General features: G+C 38.1%; 1 protein-coding gene across 6 annotated transcripts in view; it reads left to right on the forward strand.

Moving 5' to 3' along the window:
• The window catches only part of TBC1D4 (TBC1 domain family member 4), a 182,763-nt gene extending 167,857 nt beyond the window's left edge, over positions 1 to 14,906 (forward strand). For all 6 annotated transcript variants that reach the window (XM_064585996.1, XM_045869569.3, XM_045869568.3 and 3 more), the window contains 4 exons: positions 2,796 to 2,955; positions 5,278 to 5,447; positions 10,530 to 10,706; positions 12,572 to 14,906. In XM_064585996.1, the coding sequence (XP_064442066.1) occupies positions 2,796 to 2,955; positions 5,278 to 5,447; positions 10,530 to 10,706; positions 12,572 to 12,805 (741 nt within the window). In that variant the 3' untranslated portion in view covers positions 12,806 to 14,906. The remainder of the gene's footprint in view (positions 1 to 2,795; positions 2,956 to 5,277; positions 5,448 to 10,529; positions 10,707 to 12,571) is intronic.
• Positions 14,907 to 18,145: the final 3,239 nt, after the last annotated feature.

The raw sequence follows: 18,145 nt of genomic DNA on the forward strand, positions 1-18,145 counted from the left end.
ATTGGTGCCCTTGTAAGGAATTAAGTAGCTCTGATTTCCAGAAATAAGTTTGATATCTAATATTAAAAATTTTAAAGAATGGAAAAGTACCTGTGAGTCATGTTTGATTTAGGTCCATAAATAGAAAGATAGATGCAATTATCACTTTAAAAATGCAGTGATTTTTCTTTTTTTCTTAAGATTTTATTTATTTGAGAGAGAGAGAAAGAGAGCACAGAGGAGAGTGAGAGGGAGAAGCAGGCTCCCCACTGAGCAGGGAGACTGACACAGGGCTCCATCCCAGGACCCTGAGATCATGACCTGAGCTGAAGGCAGATGCTTAACTGACTGAGCCACCCAGGTGCCCCCAAATGCAGTGATTTTTCAATTTAAAAATTCATCAATTTGATATCATAGAAATTCATGTAAATTGGATAAATACATTTATATGGCTTGCATCTACTAAGAAATATTTTATATCTATAATAATGACAATGAAGTTGTTTTTCTCTTTGGCGGCATTTGTAGAGGCTGCAAGATTGGGGACCTTATTCTAGGAAGATAGAGCTTTTTGCTCTAGAAAGTGAGGTGCAACACTTTCCCACGTTCAGGAGCAGAGTGTTTTTTGTCCAATCAGTATGACTTTCAGAAGTGGAAGCAGCAGTGGGCTTGGATCACTTGATGGGATTTCTGATCACCTGCGTGGTGTGAGCTTGAGCACTGCTGGGTCTTGGCCTCAGTTCCCTTATGTGTGACATGAGGGGGTTGAGGTCTCTTTTAACTTTGTCCCCTCATGTTTTGTGGCTGCTGTATTTTGTGTTGAGTGTAAAAGCACTGTGTCCTTTATCTGAAGTCTTTGCTGTCCCTTCCCCCCCCGTCTTCTCTACCCTTCTCATCTCTCTCCCCATCTCACTGCTCTGGCTCTGCCTCTTCCATCAGAAGATCTGCCATGTTATCTATACTGTAGAACTGGAGAATTACTGATTCTTAGCAGATGGCATTTTATCATTAAAGTTTCCTTTGAAGGAAGACTGAATTGTGTTTTCATTTGCCTTTTTCAAAAGAGATTTAATGTAAATCTACCCTGATGGAAGAAATGTTCTAAACCCCTAGTTTAGAATGTAAAAAAAGGAAAAGCTTCTTTAAAAAAATAAAGTATACCTTCTGGGTCACAGTCCTCACTGAACAAGAATAGAATGCTTTTGACAGTATGTTTCTCTTTATTCTGCTTATTAGACTTCTTTGATTTTTGTGCTACCAAAATGCTAATTCCTCTGTTGATGGGGCCCAGTATGTCTAGTTTCTAAATTGTAAATGGCCTAAGGGAAATACATGATTTTTCCAACATGACTGATTGAGATAATAATCACATTCTTTTAAACCTTTATGTCTGACGGAATCTAAGCTTCTTGTTTTATAGCTATGGCTTCCGGTGGCTCTTTCTTTCCTTTTACAGTGTGTGTGGAACTTAATTTCCACAGATATGTGTTACAGATAAAGATCAAACAAATAATTTGCTGTGTTTATACATAGTACTTTGATTTTTAGTTTTGTGCTCTGGAAACAACAGTTGAATTCACAATATAATTGGTTATTTTCATGCATTTCGTAAAGCTAACTATTTAAGGGTGATATTTTGATGATATCTTCTAGGGAAAGAAGTTGTGCTAGATTTAATAAAATATTGTGTACATTTCACACCAAAATGTCAAACTGATAGAACTGACCAAGGAACCACTACTCAGTATGTTACTGTGTGGATAAAAATTTAAAATAAGGCACAATTCACAAATTTGTTTATTATTCACAGCCATATGCTGTCTTAATAATGTTTATTTTTTGAAATACCAATAATCAAGCAGTAGCCACATGAAATAATTTCTTCTTTTAATACTAGAGACAGACTGTAATTTTTGCTTTAATCTCCTTTGGCATAAAAAAATATGCTGCTGGAATACCTTGGATATTGGAAATCATATCTCAAGCATCTGGCTCCATAACATTCTAAGCCAGGCAGTGTCCTAGCAGCCCTGGTTGCCTGGTGGGGTCTAACCCAGAGCGCCATCATAAATCAGATGCGGGGCCCAGCAAATAGAGACAAACTTTGGTGGAAAAATGAAGGCAGGGCAAATTGGAGGAGGAGACGAACCATGAGAGACTATGGACTCTGAGAAACAAACCGAGGGTTTTAGGAGGGGGGGGGGGGGATGGGTTAACCCGGCGATGGCTATTATTGGGGGCACATATTGCATGGAGTACTGGGTGTTATACACAAACAATGAATCAAGAACACTACATCAAAAACTAATGATGTAATGTATGGTGACTAACATAACAACAACAAAAAAAAGTAAAAAAAAAGTAAAAAAGTAAAATAAAATAAATTAGCGAAATGAACTAAATGTGGTAGATCCTTTTGAATGGAGGCTTTTCTGCAATTGGTCTGAAATTATAATGGACATTCCATGAGAGTCCTAGGCCAGGACAATTCTGATTAAATTCCAAAAGCAATGCCTTCCTACATGAGGGAAGATGACCATTTCCATGTATATATGTGATACCAAAACACACTAATGATAGAGAAACTTGCTCAGTCATCTTAGATGGACTCTTGTTGGCTTGCCTTCTGACCTCAGTTAAGTAAACTTGGACTTTAATATCAACTTTTACATAATAAAAATAAAATAATACTACTTTCATGTATTGAATATATATGAATTTGTTATTAAATATTAGGGTAATAAAATTAAAGTTAGTGTATTTTATGCACAGATAAATGCATAATATTTTCTTTTTCTTCTCCAAATTAACTTTAGATTCAGATGTACCAGCTGTCCAGGCTCCTTCATGACTATCACAGAGATCTCTACAATCATCTTGAAGAAAATGAAATCAGCCCCAGTCTTTATGCTGCCCCCTGGTTCCTCACATTGTTTGCCTCTCAATTTCCACTAGGATTTGTAGCCAGAGTTTTTGGTAAGAGATGCCTATGATCAAATGGAACATTGTTATTTATTCCAAGGAATATTCTTCTCACCATGTGGTGCCCCAATTATTTTATCGTGTGTTACACAGAATAGCAAATTGCCAATGGAATTTAATAAATGTGCCTGGCTCTATTCTGAGAGTAATTTAAAACCATATTGGTCTTAAATGAAATTGAAAATTAAAAGGGAAAGAAGAATTGGGCCTTGTATTTGAGTAGCTGTGATGGAGCTCTTACTTTCATTTTTACCCCCAAATCAGAAGACACTTTTTTAAAAATCCCAACTAAGGACTTACTATGTATAATTTTCCAGATTTTTATACACATCCTTCTTAGCTCCGTTTTTGTTTTTGTTTTTCTTTCCCCATTGTCTCCTTCAACACTAATTCAAAACAGAGAGAAACATGTTCTCTGGTTGGGTCAATGGAAGTACCTATATCAATGTGATTCCTAATAACTTTTTTTTTTTTAAATCTGACTTTTGTTAATAGAATAACTGAAATTCCTGTTTTATTGCTTCAGTGACTCTCCTTCCATGCCAATGAAGTGGTGGCATCAGTCTCTAAGACTGGGTGGCTCAGGGAAAAAGCACTAAACACAGGCAGTAAGGCCTGGGGCAAGATACTGAGTTCCCGTCTTGCTTCATCACAGTGTTAGGCACCAGGAATAGACTATGATGTGGCTTATGCACCCTTTGGGGGTCCTTAAATCTATTCACAAGTGTTTAGTTAGGTTTATCTAAGTCCACTATTTAAAAAACAAAATTTTTTTAAAAACAACTCTTTACTAGAGGTTTGTTCTTAAAGAGGTTTAGGACCTCTGTGACCTCAGAAAGGGCTCCCACAGTTTTTACATCCTGCTTATCTGGTATCCATGGTGAAAGTAGTCAATATTTGTAACCATGCCTTTGCTAAATTGGAGCTTTTTGTCAAATTGTGAGTACTGGCCTGACTGTAGGTCATTACCAGCATTAGAAAAAAAAATGAGCTAGAATGGAATATAATGAAAATATTAGAGTATAACAAATAGTAAGGAAAAATGTTTGGAGAAGCTTCAATTTTGAAGATATGTGTGTAATATGTATACATATATGAGATAACAATGTATGGTGTCTTTCTTATTGGGGACTGTGGTTTAAAAAGTTAAACACTGAATTAGTGTAATATAATCTGTAGACAAAGTGCAGCAAAAGAGCAAAATCAAGATGTGCAGAATCAAATGTTCACCAAATTTCTCTTCTTTATTAAAATACTGGATTGCTTCTCTTCAGTTAAGTTTTTGGGTGGAGTTTGGGTTCCTAGTCTTGGGTCTTTTAAAATCCTTTCATTCATAATATATATTATATATATATATATAATATATATTTACTCTCAGGATATATATTTTTTTCTTAGAATAATTTATCAAATCAAAATGATAAAGCAATGTTTGAAAGCATCTCTCTTTGACTTATGCTTGGGAGCATGATATTAGAATTCAAGAAACAAACCTCCACAATTCTATTTTTTGCAATGAAAATATGTCTGATGCCATCAGCTCTGCAGTAGCTTCTCAGTCCTTTTCTTTGAATTTAGTAAAGGGAAAGATGCATGAGCAGAAGTTCACAGTTTCCTATTTTTTAAAGACTCCCTGTTGTTTATTACTGTTCCTAGAGTGGCAAAGATTGAAACTTTCATATAGAAATATTTGGTACTTTCAAAACTATTGCCTGTTTGTACTTGTTAGGAAGTAGAGTGCAGAGTCAGGGTAGCTTTTCTATTTTTCTGTTTTACTTCTGATTTAGGTTATATATTGATTTTGATTTTTCTTTTAAATATTTTTTTAAATTTCTTGCTCTGATAAAGGTTTAATTGCATAATAACTGGTTCATTTATTTTTTATTATGGTAATGAGAGTTTAAATAGTACTAATTGCTTATGTTGATTTGTTTTTGTGTTCCCCTTGTGAAGAAAAATCAAAGTATCAGTTGAATAAGCATCTTTAGGTTTACCTAGTCTCCGTTAAATTTGCCACTAAAAATTATAAATACACAGACAAACAGCTATATAATTAATCTTTTTTTCTTTTTACCTTGGCCTTATCTGAGATTCCTAAGTAAGTAAGAAAAATACTTAAACTTGTTTGTTTCAGTCATATTATTTTTTTTAAATGTAGATGACCTCAACCATATTCTTTTGCAGACTATTCCATCGTTCCACTGCAATAATTAAAAACAACAACCAGAAGAAACAAAAAGCCATTAGCACAAAGAGTACACTTTTTACAATGGTGGATGCATAATCTTGATCATGAAACTGTATCTCTTCTTTTAGATATTATTTTTCTTCAGGGAACTGAAGTTATATTTAAGGTTGCACTCAGTCTGCTGAGCAGCCAGGAGACACTTATAATGGAATGTGAAAACTTTGAAAGTATTGTCGAATTTCTTAAAACCACACTACCTGATATGAATACATCTGAAATGGAAAAAATTATTACCCAGGTATGATTAAAATGATCATAATAAGATATAAAATCATTCAGCAGTTTCTCCACTAATTATATATTAAATGCATTAGCATAAAGACTTAGTTTTGGTTGATAGAGTTTTTTTATTTGATCAGATATATTTTATTTGGAAATGAGATTATCGTGGACTTTCTACATTGTGACATTGTCTGTGTGGCTCTGCACAGGAAAAGTGCCTCAGTGCTACGTAAGGAGTGTTTGGTGAATCTTTCCGTTTAGACCAACGGTAAGACTGAAGACAGAGCTGACAGAGTCAGGAAGACCTAATAAATAAATAAAAATGAGACCCACTTACCTTTGCGATACTAAGTCTGTCTTAAAATATGTAAGGAGGACACATGGCAAGAACCTAGGCTTTGGAATTAGACAGTATTGGGTTTGCATCATGTTCTAACTCTTTTATTAGTTGGTGGGCTTGTACACATCTCCCTAATCTTCTGAACTCTAGTGTTCTTACCTTCCAAATAGGACAATACTGATTCGGAGGTTTTGTGAGGCTAAAGTGTAGGAAACAGTCTGTCGTCAATGATTCCAACAAAGGTGCCATTTTATAGAGGTTGGGGCAGGGTTAAGAGAACCAAATGTGGATATCCAAGTGCCCAGGAACTAGTAACAGAGGAAAGGATCTAATAGTGTTACCAGGCCCAGTGAGTACCAGAACTATGCAGGAGGGGATTTTGGAGGTTTTTGTGCTCTTGGTGAGCCAGGCAAGGAAGGAGCAAGGAAGAAAGACCAACCTCTTTCTCCTCGTTCTGATCTCCTGCTGGCTGCTCTTCTGGACCATACCCAACCAGAGCCAGCAAGAAAGGAGGTGTGAAAGGGGGATGCAGGTCACAAGAGTCTCTCCCGGGTCCAGCAGAACAGATGAGGGCAGAGAATGGATCTGGGAAACAAGTGGAGAATAATCAACTGGGTTAAGTGGTAGTTATATATTGATGTTACTCAGATGACATGAACAAACTTAAGATTCATAGATGACTGCTTTTAGGAGTATTGATAAAATTTACCACTTTCCTAGAGGCACTTGGGATAGCAGATAACAGAGTTTAGAGCAAGAGAAAGGGAATTTGACGTAGTGTTCTGGTGCCTTGCTGCCTATTAGCTGTGTGACTTTGGGCAAGTTTCAAGCTCTCTGAGTCTCAGCTTCCTCCCTTACTAAATGAGCATAACAATGACGATCCTGTTACTTTTTCATATTGTTTTTAGGAGCAAATTTAACCAATTAGGTTGAAGAATTTTATACACTGTAATTCACACTATAATATGAACTCTTATTCTATGACATATAAAAGTTTCTTTTTATGGAATCTAAGTCACAAGCAGATTATTCTGTAAATATCTTTGAACAATTTTGTTAAAATGCTATGTAAGCTGAAAAATATAGCTTTTATTTACATATGTACTTGTTTATTAATTCTTCAGAAATATCTTTTTGGACTGGCAAGCAGTCAGAGATTGTGCTTTTAGAGAAGCGATAATCTGATTTGAAGTCAGATCACCTCTCTTCTAAAATTAAGGAGGGAATTACCTGGCTTTAGAGATCTTTGCTCTCTAGATAGAGATATTTATAGGCAGGTAGATTTGGACTTGACATAAGAGAGATTTTTCTAACAATTAGAGTTGATTTAAAATGGAATGAACTGTTGCTATTAATAGAGACCTTGATGAGCTTTACTTAAAATATGATCACTGTGAAAAATGCCAATAATGCAGAAAAGCACAAAGGAAAAAATAAAAGGAAAAAAAAGAAAGAAAAGAAAACCTACTAAACACATCTCTCTTTGCTTAAATATAAAGTGAAATCATACTATACATGCTATTATGTAACTTGATTTTTCTTGACAGTTTATAGTTGTGCCTTTATTCACCTTAGTTCATTAAAAATGTACTTGGTCTAGAGATCTTAGTGACCACCCACTAATGTGGGATAGAAGTCACCCGTCTCTGCATGGTACTTGTTTTTTTAAAAAGCAGAATTTCTGGGCGCCTGGGTGGCTCAGTTGGTTGGGCGACTGCCTTCGGCTCAGGTCATGATCCTGGAATCCCTGGATCGAGTCCCGCATCGGGCTCCCTGCTCAGCAGGGAGTCTGCTTCTCCCTCTGACCCTCCTCCCTCTCATGCTCTATCTCATTCTCTCTCTCAAATGAATAAATACAATCTTTAAAAAAAAAAAAAAAAAGCAGAATTTCTTCTAGGAATCTTACTGATCACACAGTAGTTACAAGAATGTCAGATATAATGATGTATACAATCTAAACAAGACAGGCTGATTAAGAATTTACATAATGTAAAAATACACATATTAAAAGTTAGCCATGTGGACAGATGCATGCAGCGGGAAGAGCAGTTGGAAGGTCGGGGGTCAAGTGCCCATATGCAGTACTATTGCTTCCTCCCCCCTTCCCCCCCATTAATAAGTAATTTCCACTAACAGGTACAGGTATAGCACACACATCTAAATACACAAAGGTAAATTGTGACCTGCTAAGTACAGTCTAAAGTGGTCTGTGATCTTTCTGTGCTACTCCCACAAAAATAGTAAATAGTGAACCCCATGCAGGTAGTAGGAAGCATTGGTTATTCTAGTTGAACTTGGAGAATGTTTAACTTCTGATATTAATATCTGTGAAGAGTGTTAGGTCTCCTTTTGCTGTTGTTTTCTTCACAACTGACATGCACTTGGGAGTGGAGGAACTTTGATGGTTGACCTACAATGACAACTAAAATATTCTTAAAAATGTGGTAACTTTTTTTTTTTTGATGTAGTGTTCCATGATTCATTGTTTGCGTATAACACCCAGTGCTCCATTTAATATGTGCCCTCTTTAATACCCATCACCAGGCTAACCTATCCCCCCACCCCCCTCCCCTCTAGAACCCTCAGTTTGTTTCTCAGAGTCCATAGTCTCTCATGGTTTGTCTCCCCCTCCAATTCCCCCCTTCATTTTTCCCTTCCTACTGTCTTTTTTTTTTTTTAACATATAATGTATTATTTGTTTCAGAGGTGGTAACTTTTTAATAAGAGTCACACACTTAACATAAAACATGGATCATCTACAGCTTTAGGCCAAATGGTAGAGGGAGTGCATCTGAATTTTAATGCTTTAGTTTCCATGTTCTGTAGTTTCTAGCACTGTCCTAAGGAATGAAATGGATAGAACAGCTTGTTTCTTTATCAAAGCAGACAGCAGTTTGACTTCTTAGAGAATATACAAACCAGGAAAAATGTAGTATGTTCTTTCTCTGGGCCCTTTGAGAAACTAGACCAAAATTTTAAATTATTCAAGGTTCTTATTGAGCAGTGGTGCTTTTCTGTTATTGTCTAGAGAAGCAAACAAGAACTTGCCAGCACAGCGAGAGCGCAGGCTCCCAGTACACATACACGAGGAACGGGAACCTTGGGCAGCAGTTCAGGGTTTTCCTACCGCCATTTTCCCTGCTTTTTTCCAATGATTATAGCAAATGGGGGCGGGGGGCTATGCTTGACAACTTAGGCTTAAAGATCCTCTTACAGAGATTTCCCCAGTTGAATAGAAACCCTTCTACAAAAAGTTGGCTGGTTCAATGAACCTAGTAAAGAATGTCTTTCTGAATGCTTAAATTGCAGGTTCCTAATAGGGAAAGAGCATTAAAATAATGTGAAGGTCTATTTTATTGACAACTTAGAATGCAAAGTATTTTATCTTTAAACTTCTAAATTTGAAAACAAAACAGCCTAGGTTAAATAATATAGTTTTTCAAAGCTGAATGTGCTCACTTGGAGCTCAGTTTTTCTGCTTGCAGTACAAAACAACTTCCTAAAACTCCTAGGCAGGAACACTACTGCTTTGATGATCTGAGATTGGATGAACTGATCAATCTCAGTTGGTAATATCCCCTATTTTTTCCCCCTTGCTAAGGGTTTAAAAAAAACTCAAGAACAGATGCATTTTTCTAGTCTTACACAGACAATTTCATTCCAAATGTCTCCTGAGAAGCATAGACCATATACAGGAATCCGTGTTCATCTTTCTCACTTTCATACACTTCAGAAATCAGTGTGGACACACTCACCATGCTGTGTCCATTCACTAACAGGAAGAAGGCTTGATTAGCGTGCAATCTGATTTTTTATTAAAAAATATATGGAGTACTGGACATTTTTCCATGCCAATACATATAGACCCATCTTATCATTTTTAATGGTTGGGTCACAGGTCACAGTCCATTACGTCCAATGGTTTCCCACTAGGTAGGGAAAAAGTGATGCTCGAGAGGGATGATCATCTTCTCTAGACAATTCATTTAAATTCTAAGATTGGAGTACCTCTTATAGTAGTAGGATAAACAAGTCAGGCTTGTTGTGGTTTCTTTTCTCCCTGTAGTGTTAATGTAGACACTGACGCTTAAATGGCAGCTACTTCCCTTGCAAGCTGAGACCAAGGAGGCATTACCTGCCCACTAACTTCTAAGCAAATGGTCTTCCTACTTGGTGGCAATTTGGGAGAGTAGAAGCAGCCCTGATTAAACCCTCCAGCTCTGTACTATGCTCAGGGTAGGCAGTTACGAAGATTCTCTGCGTGGTACCACATGGTACTCCTGAGAGGCCCATGTGGATTAGCAAGTGCATGAAAATATTTAGTATAAGTCCTGTCTGCCCTCTTGACAAATTATTATCAGTGGCTTTGGTTTCTTTATTATAGAAATACCCTATGCAATTTCACTTGCTAATCAGCAAAGATTATCTCGAACATAGGTAAGAATTACTCAGTAACTAATGCTATTTATCTGGCATGCTACATTTTTAGAGAGTTACCAGATGATGTATATTGTGGTTGCAAAATACCCTTGAGCATTAACTTATTCTAGTGTCTTGGCCTCACTATGAGAATGTTTCAGTTGTGTAGAAATAATCTATTTGTCCATATGTAGACAGTCATACCTGTTACTCTTCCTTTTGATATGCCATACTCTTCCTCATGAGTATTTGGAAATCTATATGAAGCACACCAGATACATAGACTGTATTTTGGTATACATATTAAGGCCAGACTAACCCAAGGTGTTTTCATGGCAGGTTTTTGAGATGGATATATCTAAACAGTTACATGCCTATGAGGTGGAATATCACGTGCTGCAGGATGAGCTTCAGGAATCATCATATGCTTGTGAGGATAGTGAACCTATGGAGAAGCTGGAGAGGGCCAATAGCCAACTGAAAAGACAAAACATGGACCTCCTAGAAAAGTTACAGGTAAAAAGATAAAGATTTGCTCAAAACACTTGACTGCACAGAACTATACCAGCAATTACAGAGATGTGACGTGGATTGAACCGTTGCCGACAGAGGGTCTGTGTATCAGACTGTGGGCAAGTGTTCTGGGGGCTGCTACAAATGCACAAATCAACCTAAATATCACCAGGGAGAGAAAATGTACACTCACAAAATATTAAATGGCAATTCAAAACAGAATCTGGTTAAATACCTATAGGCTGTTACACATATTTGGCTAAGTTCAAGGGTGGAGGGGCTGAATATGGGAAAATGGGAAAGCTCTGGAGGACTTGGGGCTTGAGCTGGACTCTGAAGGACTGGTGGGAGAAATGAGTGGGGGGTTGGTATAAATAAGGAAGATGGGGCAGAGCAGCAGAGGAAGCTGGGGGTCAGTTTAAGATTTATGTTGGGGAAGAGTGGGATAAATGTGTGGAGGCAGAGCTATAGATGACTTTCAGTGTTAAGTAGAAGAGCATGGCTTTAATCCTGTTGAGAGGGAAATCTCTCAGAGCTTTTAAGCTGTACTTTAGAAAGATCAGTCTGGAAACCTTGATGAGTACACATTCGCATGGGGAGAAAAGGTATGGAGACTAGCTAGAAATCACTTGCAGAAATCCGGGGACAGTGAGAATTGTCTAGAGTAAAACTCACCGAAATGGAAAAAAGGAGGCATTTTTGAGAGAATTGAATGAAAACATGTAACACATAGTCCCTTCCATCAAGGAGTTTACAGTTACTTGGGAATATAAAATACTATGTATTTATTTATAAATGCACATTTACAAATGCAATAAGCAAGTTAGTATAAACTAATATTCTGCATCTGCAACTTGTATGATGTGAGCTGTGTATCCAAGCCCCGAGGGACAGGGCTTAAGAGTGATCACTGGAGGGGAGGTTAGGAAGGGAACCTTCTGGGAGGTGGGGGAGATGAGTTCTGAATTGGAGCTGAAGTGCCTAATGGCTCCTTGGTTTCTGTCTACCCCCCACTTCCCAACATGACACCTGTTCCTAAGCTAGAGAATACTAAAACTCTGCTTCTATGTGGTGCGTCCCCTGACAAGAATGGCTAGGAGAGAAAGGCTTAGAAACAAGGGGTCTCCAGAGTAATTGCTCCCCAAGGACAGGAACTCTGACTTCCTTCACTTCATTTTACATTAGCTCCTGCCCACAGAAAATTGTATGCCTATTCAAACAGAGAGCCAACACTATTTTCAAAAAGAAAAACTGGGGTATTGTCCCTTATTATTTGATGCTTCAATGGTGATTAATTGAGCCCTTTTCTATTAGGGAAAGTGGGTTTGCACCTTCTTTATATTATAATGACTTTTATTAATAGTTACAAACTTTTTCATTGACAGTTAAATGTCATCATCACGTCTTGGTTCCCAAGTTATGTGGGAACCCCTGACACCCACTGAAACTGATAGGATCCCAAGTATGTGTTTAGAAAACCCTGTATTTCTAGTCAGGGGGTGGAAAGCCTCTTTCAGCACCTCCGGGCAACGTCAGAAATCTCCTGTTTCTCCTTCAGCCAGATTCCACTCACTCCAGGGGAATACAGTGAGGCCCCCACCACTGTGGGATGCTGATTTAATCTTGCATTTTTGTTGTATTCAGTGTATTCAGTGACATGAGGTGGATTTTGTCAGTACTGCAGTTACGTTTCGAGAAACCCATGTCACAGAGGGTTTCAGAGTATCTGCCTCACAAACTATTCTATTAAGTAATGCGATATGATTGGTTACTAGATCTAAGGTCTAGCTGAGGTTCTGATGAGAAACCGGACTCTGCAGATTTTTGATTTGGAGGCATTTGCATTTGTTTTTCTTTCCCCCAAACAGATAGCTCATGCTAAAATCCAGACCTTGGAATCCAATCTGGAAAACCTTCTGACCAGAGAGACCAAAATGAAGTCTTTAATCCGGACTCTGGAACAAGAGAAAGTGGCTTATCAAAAGACAGTGGATCAGATCCGGAAGCTGCTGCCAGCCGATGCGCTCGCCAGCTGCGAATCATTGCTAAGAGACCTCACCTGCAACCCTAACAACAAAGCCAAGACAGGAAACAAGCCATAACTGAAGAACTGCCACATCAGCAGAACGTGCTCTTAGAATGGTGAAGAAGGGAAGCGTCTGCGTGCTGCCGGCCCAACGCTGGACACCGGAGCTGACAGAACCGCTGCAGTCTGGAGCTGAGCCCTAGTCCTTGAGGGTGGACCTCGCTCTCATTAGAGTACGCCAATCCTAAGCCACTGTACATATGTAGACTGGTTTTATGTTGTTGACTATGTACATAGACATAAAATGGACGTAAAGAGTTCATGCTTTCAGATCAAAGGAGTAGATGTATATTTAGAATAATTTTTTAAATCAAAACTTCATGAAATCCACACCAAAGGGAAGTTAAAATGAAATTCCCCTTGGACACAGGTGAAATCATTTTGTCTTTGTAGTGAAACAAAGCTAGAGCATCTTTGTATATTGAAATATACTTGAAAAAAATGAATGTATTTTTTTCTCCAAAGAACAGCATGTTTCACTCAGTGGTGGAGAGGTAGAAACATTTATGTAACTTTATGTATATCTGTCTTAAAATCTACTGACATTATGTATATCTGAGGAAAATGACAAATTGCCAGTCATGCTCCTATGGGTTTTTCAGGAAGGTGCGGGCCTTCCTCCCCCGCCTGCTTTGTGCCAACTAGCATGTTGTGTCTACATGCATTTTGAGTCAGGTTAGGCATGACTTTGGATATGCATAAGAAAGCAAGACATCGTAGTGGAGTCTACCCACCCAGCTCAGGGTGAAATAGAATGTTGCTAATTTCCCAGCAAATTAGACCAGCATTGTTACTCAAACTAAAAATATCAGGCCTCCACAATTTCATTTAGGACCTAAATTGTCTAGATCAACTTTCTATTTTTTATTTAAATTACTCCTTACAGTCATGAATGGACTCCCTTTTACTTGGTGCCATAGTTGGTGACAAGGACTTGTCATTTTCCCACTCACAGGAGCTCCTAATTTAGTTCTCTCTACCTTAAATGAAAGATAGGGAAATTATGATTGGTTTTCTAAAGATAATATGCTGTGTTGAGATACTTTTTTTTTTTTTTGCCAACTGATCGAATCTAATAAGCTCTCAATCATCTTTCCCTTGTATGTGAAAGTTTGTGAGAACTGTGAAATGTTTAAGAATAAACTGTTGAAATCCATTGGAGAGAAGTGGCAAGTGGCACCAAGCTCTTCTAAGACCTCCTTCTGTGTTTGAACTCCCAGCTTCCTCAGCCTACAGCTTTTCAGAGGACATTCATGCATGCTGGGTATGTGGAAGAAAAGTAATTTTCAGAGTACACATGCAGTTCTCCATTTCAGAGATGATTCTATGGTAGTGTCTCTGAAAGTTAATGCAGCATTTTTGCCTTTCCAAACAATATCATTTCTGCTTTTTGCAGTACTTATCACAGATGGATTACTTGGGATAATTTTCTTCAGAGGGAGTTTTTTTATACACTAGCCACAGTGTATTATAGGTTAGAAGGGCAAAGCTCTCAAGGTTTGGGACAACCTTGAAGAGCAGATGATAAGCATCTGAACCCTGGCCTTTACACCATTACTCAGTGTAAATGTAATGATTCTTGTTACAAATCATCATGCCCTCTAATCCAGGCAGTTTTTTTAAAAAAGAAAATAAAGTCTTATTAGTAAAGTTAATGTAATTTCTAGCTCTAGGAAATGCAGATTCTAGGTCCCCTATTAAGTTGGAGTTGTCAGCTGATTTGTTGCTTGGATTCCCTCAAATTTCTCGATTTGTAGGAGAGGTTTTTCCTATGAGGAATATGACAGATACCATCTGGTTACTGTCTGGTATGAAAATTACCTTATGTGTGTGATATACAGGCGGTAGCCAAAGAATCTTTAAGCTGGGAAAAGAAACTTTCCCTTTCAGTTCAGTTTCAAGTAAATTTTATTCTGGATATTCAAAGTCAACGTCATGAGTTGTGTTACGGTGTTCAGAGATTAAAGTGTCTTGGATACAGTATTTCTTCTGAAAATGAATTTTCTTTTTCTTTTGTGATTTTTTAAATGTTGCACCAGTTATGCTTATGCATTGTTACATCTTCATCCAATTAATGTAATGTCTAGCTCATTTCCAATAAATCTATTGCTATGGTTTCCTTGGCGTATTGGTTTTTGTTTATAATAGGAAAGAAGATGCTCTTGGTTAGAGTTCTTTACAAAATCTGCATGGGCTGGATTATTGCTACTTAAAATGGCTTCAATAATAATTCTTTTTAATAGAATCAGAGAACAAAGATAATTGATAGAAATATGAAAGTCCCTTGTCAGTTACCAATTTTCAACCTTTTTTCCCAGTGGAGCCTTTTGCTGTTGAGTATAAAAAGAAAAAGACAACCACACTGACAGATTTGCATTTTATTCCTTTTGTTTTCTATGCTCCCTCATAGATAGCAAGGGAGAGAAAGAGGATAAGAAAATATAATTTTTTAAAAATTGCATTAGTTTCCAAATAATTAAGAATAGTTATTGATGGATATGATGTGAATGTGTTTACATATAATATATATCTTCAGAATATTCTCTAGTATGTTTATAATCCAGTACAAGGATACTGGATCTTCTTGATAACTTTAGGACTAGAACTTTTATGAGATATTTTGCATTACAGGTAGTAAATACTTTGAGTGTCAGTGTAGGCTTACATAGTATGGTCTCTTAATATCCATGTTCACTTACGCATTTTATGACCATTTCACCCATTTGTTTTTACTGTGCTAGATTAAGAATAGGAAATGTCATCTGAAGTATTTGGTCCTCTACCATAATGTGTCACTTTTATTGGCTGTGATATATTAAGAAAAGCACTAGATTTAAGGTGGGAAATTTTAGATCTGAGTCTTGGTTCCACCACTTTTATTTATTCATTCAACAAATAGTTTTTGTAAGCCAAGCTAGATGCTGAGTATTGAGAGGTGGAGAAGATACAGTCCTTGTCCTTGACGTGCTTGCAGTCTAGTGGCAAGGGGATAATTAGGAAGCAAGAGAATTTATACTATTACAGGTCCGCAAAGTAATCCAGATGAGAATCACTTCACTCAGCCTGGACTGGAGGGACTGGCAGCACTGGAAGTGGGTGTCAAAAGTGTTCGGAGGAAGTGATGCTTGACCTGAATCTAGAAGAGCCAGTAGGAGGTGAGTAAGTTGTGTTAAACAGGAGATGAATGAGAGAGGATGGTATATTTCTGAAGTCCCACAACTCATTAATCCTGAAGTACAGTTAGTGCTCCCATGGGGGAGAGGTGGGAAACAAACACGGACTCTATCATGAAGATCTTAGTAGACCTTGTGACAGAGTTTGGACTCCACCTAGAGAGAAATGTGAGCTGTTAAAGTCCAGTAACGTAGAGAGAGACACAATCGGATTTGCTCTAATCTAAACCCAATTTCTACATTGGACGGAGACTAGGAAATGGGAGACAGCAGTTTGGTGATTTCCATAAAAATCTAGGCCAAATAAAATAAAATAAAATAAAATAAAATAAAATAAAATAAAATAAAATAAAATAGTAAAAACCTGACCTAGAGCAGTGGCCTTTGGAGAAGCAAGTCAGTGTAGACTTCTGTCTCTTGACAGAGTTAGTCACTGAAACCTGCTCGTTTTATCTGCAAAATATTTACCCATTTTCCGATTTCTGCCCATTGCAGCTACTTTCATTCATCTCCTTGCTCTGGTGGGTTAAACTGAGATCATTTCCCACTTCTGGGGACAAACTCCTAAGTCACAGATACTGAACTACTTGGTTTTTGTTTTGTTTTGTCGACTTAGAAATGGAAGCAGAAAGTGGGGTCAAACAGGGGAAGGATCTAGGATAGACAGGGAATCAGCTGGGAACATAGGGAAAAAGCAATAGAAGCGATGGTCAGTGGGACTTTCTGGAGTGACATGCTGGTTGCCCTGCAAACCTATTCTCCCATCTACCCATGCCATTCACGGTGTTCCCCATTATGGAACTAGATTGGTTTTGCTTCAAACCCCACTTCAGGGTGAGCAGCACCAAAGGGCATGCCAAAGGGCGCCTACCCAAGTGTGGGTTATCCTCTCTTACCTGGACTGCTCCTCACCTCAGGCAGAGGGAACTTCCTAAAACATAAATCTCACCTAAGTTTAGCTTCAGCTGAAAACTGTTCAAAGGCTCTTCTTTCCTCCCAGGATTATCCAATCTTTAAGATGACACATTTGGCCTTCTATGAGCCTGTCCTTCATAACCCGTCTAGCTTTGTCTCCTGTCCGTGGCCCCATCTTGTCCCCTCCTCTAGTCACATGGTTCAAGTCTACCTCCTTTCCGGAAGCAGCCATCGTTCTGTTTTGGACAGGCTGGTCCCTTTCCAGAGAGCTTGGGAGTGCTCCTTTCTTCCTGCATTCCAACGAGCTTACTCCTTCAGAACGCCCTTAGGTCTGTGTAGTAAGACAAACTGACCACCCAGGGACTACTGTCAGTGTCATAGCATTAGTTACCTCAAAAAAAAAAAAGGGAACCATGATTCTTTAAAATCAAAAATCTTTACTCTCATCTGTAAGATCGCTTTAGATAGAATAGCACCAGGATCTGAGAGCTTCAGCTGTGATCTAATTGAATATATTTGCATAGCTAAAGAACAGTTAGGTTAATCAGAAGAGAATGAGGCTTGGAAAGATAGGAGAAAGAAAATCAGTCAATTTTGGTAGATCCAGTGGAGGGAACCCTAGCCAAGACCACTAGCAAGCCTGTCCTCATTGTTAAAATGAATACAGGGGTGGGCGCCTGGGTGGCTCCGTCGTTAAGCGTCTGCCTTCGGCTCGGGTCATGATCCCGGGTTCCTGAGATCGAGCCCCACATCGGGCTCCTGGCTCCGGGCTCCCTGCTCAGTGGGAAGCCTGCTTCTCCCTCTCCCACTCCCCCTGCTTGTGTTCCCTCTCTCGCTGTGTCTCTGTCAAATAAATAAATAAAAATCTTTTTTTAAAAAAATAATAAAATGAATACAGGGAGTCCTGGCCTCCAGAATCCAAGTGCTCTGGTCCCTCTGACAAGTCTGTCTTTGTTGTGAGACTGATGTGTCATCTGTGTTGGACAGACGTCTCAAACATCCAATTCAGTGGACTACCCTTGTTCTTTTTTTTTTTTTTATTAATGTATGCCTTCAAAGCAGGCTTCCATTTATGATTTAGTTTTTTTTCTCTGTTAGAGAGGCTAGGCTAGTTATAAAAGAGCAAATATTCAAATCCCTGTGACAGTACTGTTTTTCTATAAATTAAAAAACAAGGATTCTGAATTTTCAAAATTGTGGTAAAATACACATAACATAAAATTTGCCATCTTAATCATTTTAAGTGTACAGTTCAGTGGCATTAAGTA

Source organism: Mirounga angustirostris, unplaced genomic scaffold, assembly GCF_029215605.1.
Source record: "Mirounga angustirostris isolate CCGP_5_RB_7025 unplaced genomic scaffold, mMirAng1.0.hap1 SCAF_3, whole genome shotgun sequence".
In the NCBI taxonomy this organism is placed as follows: domain Eukaryota; kingdom Metazoa; phylum Chordata; class Mammalia; order Carnivora; family Phocidae; genus Mirounga; species Mirounga angustirostris.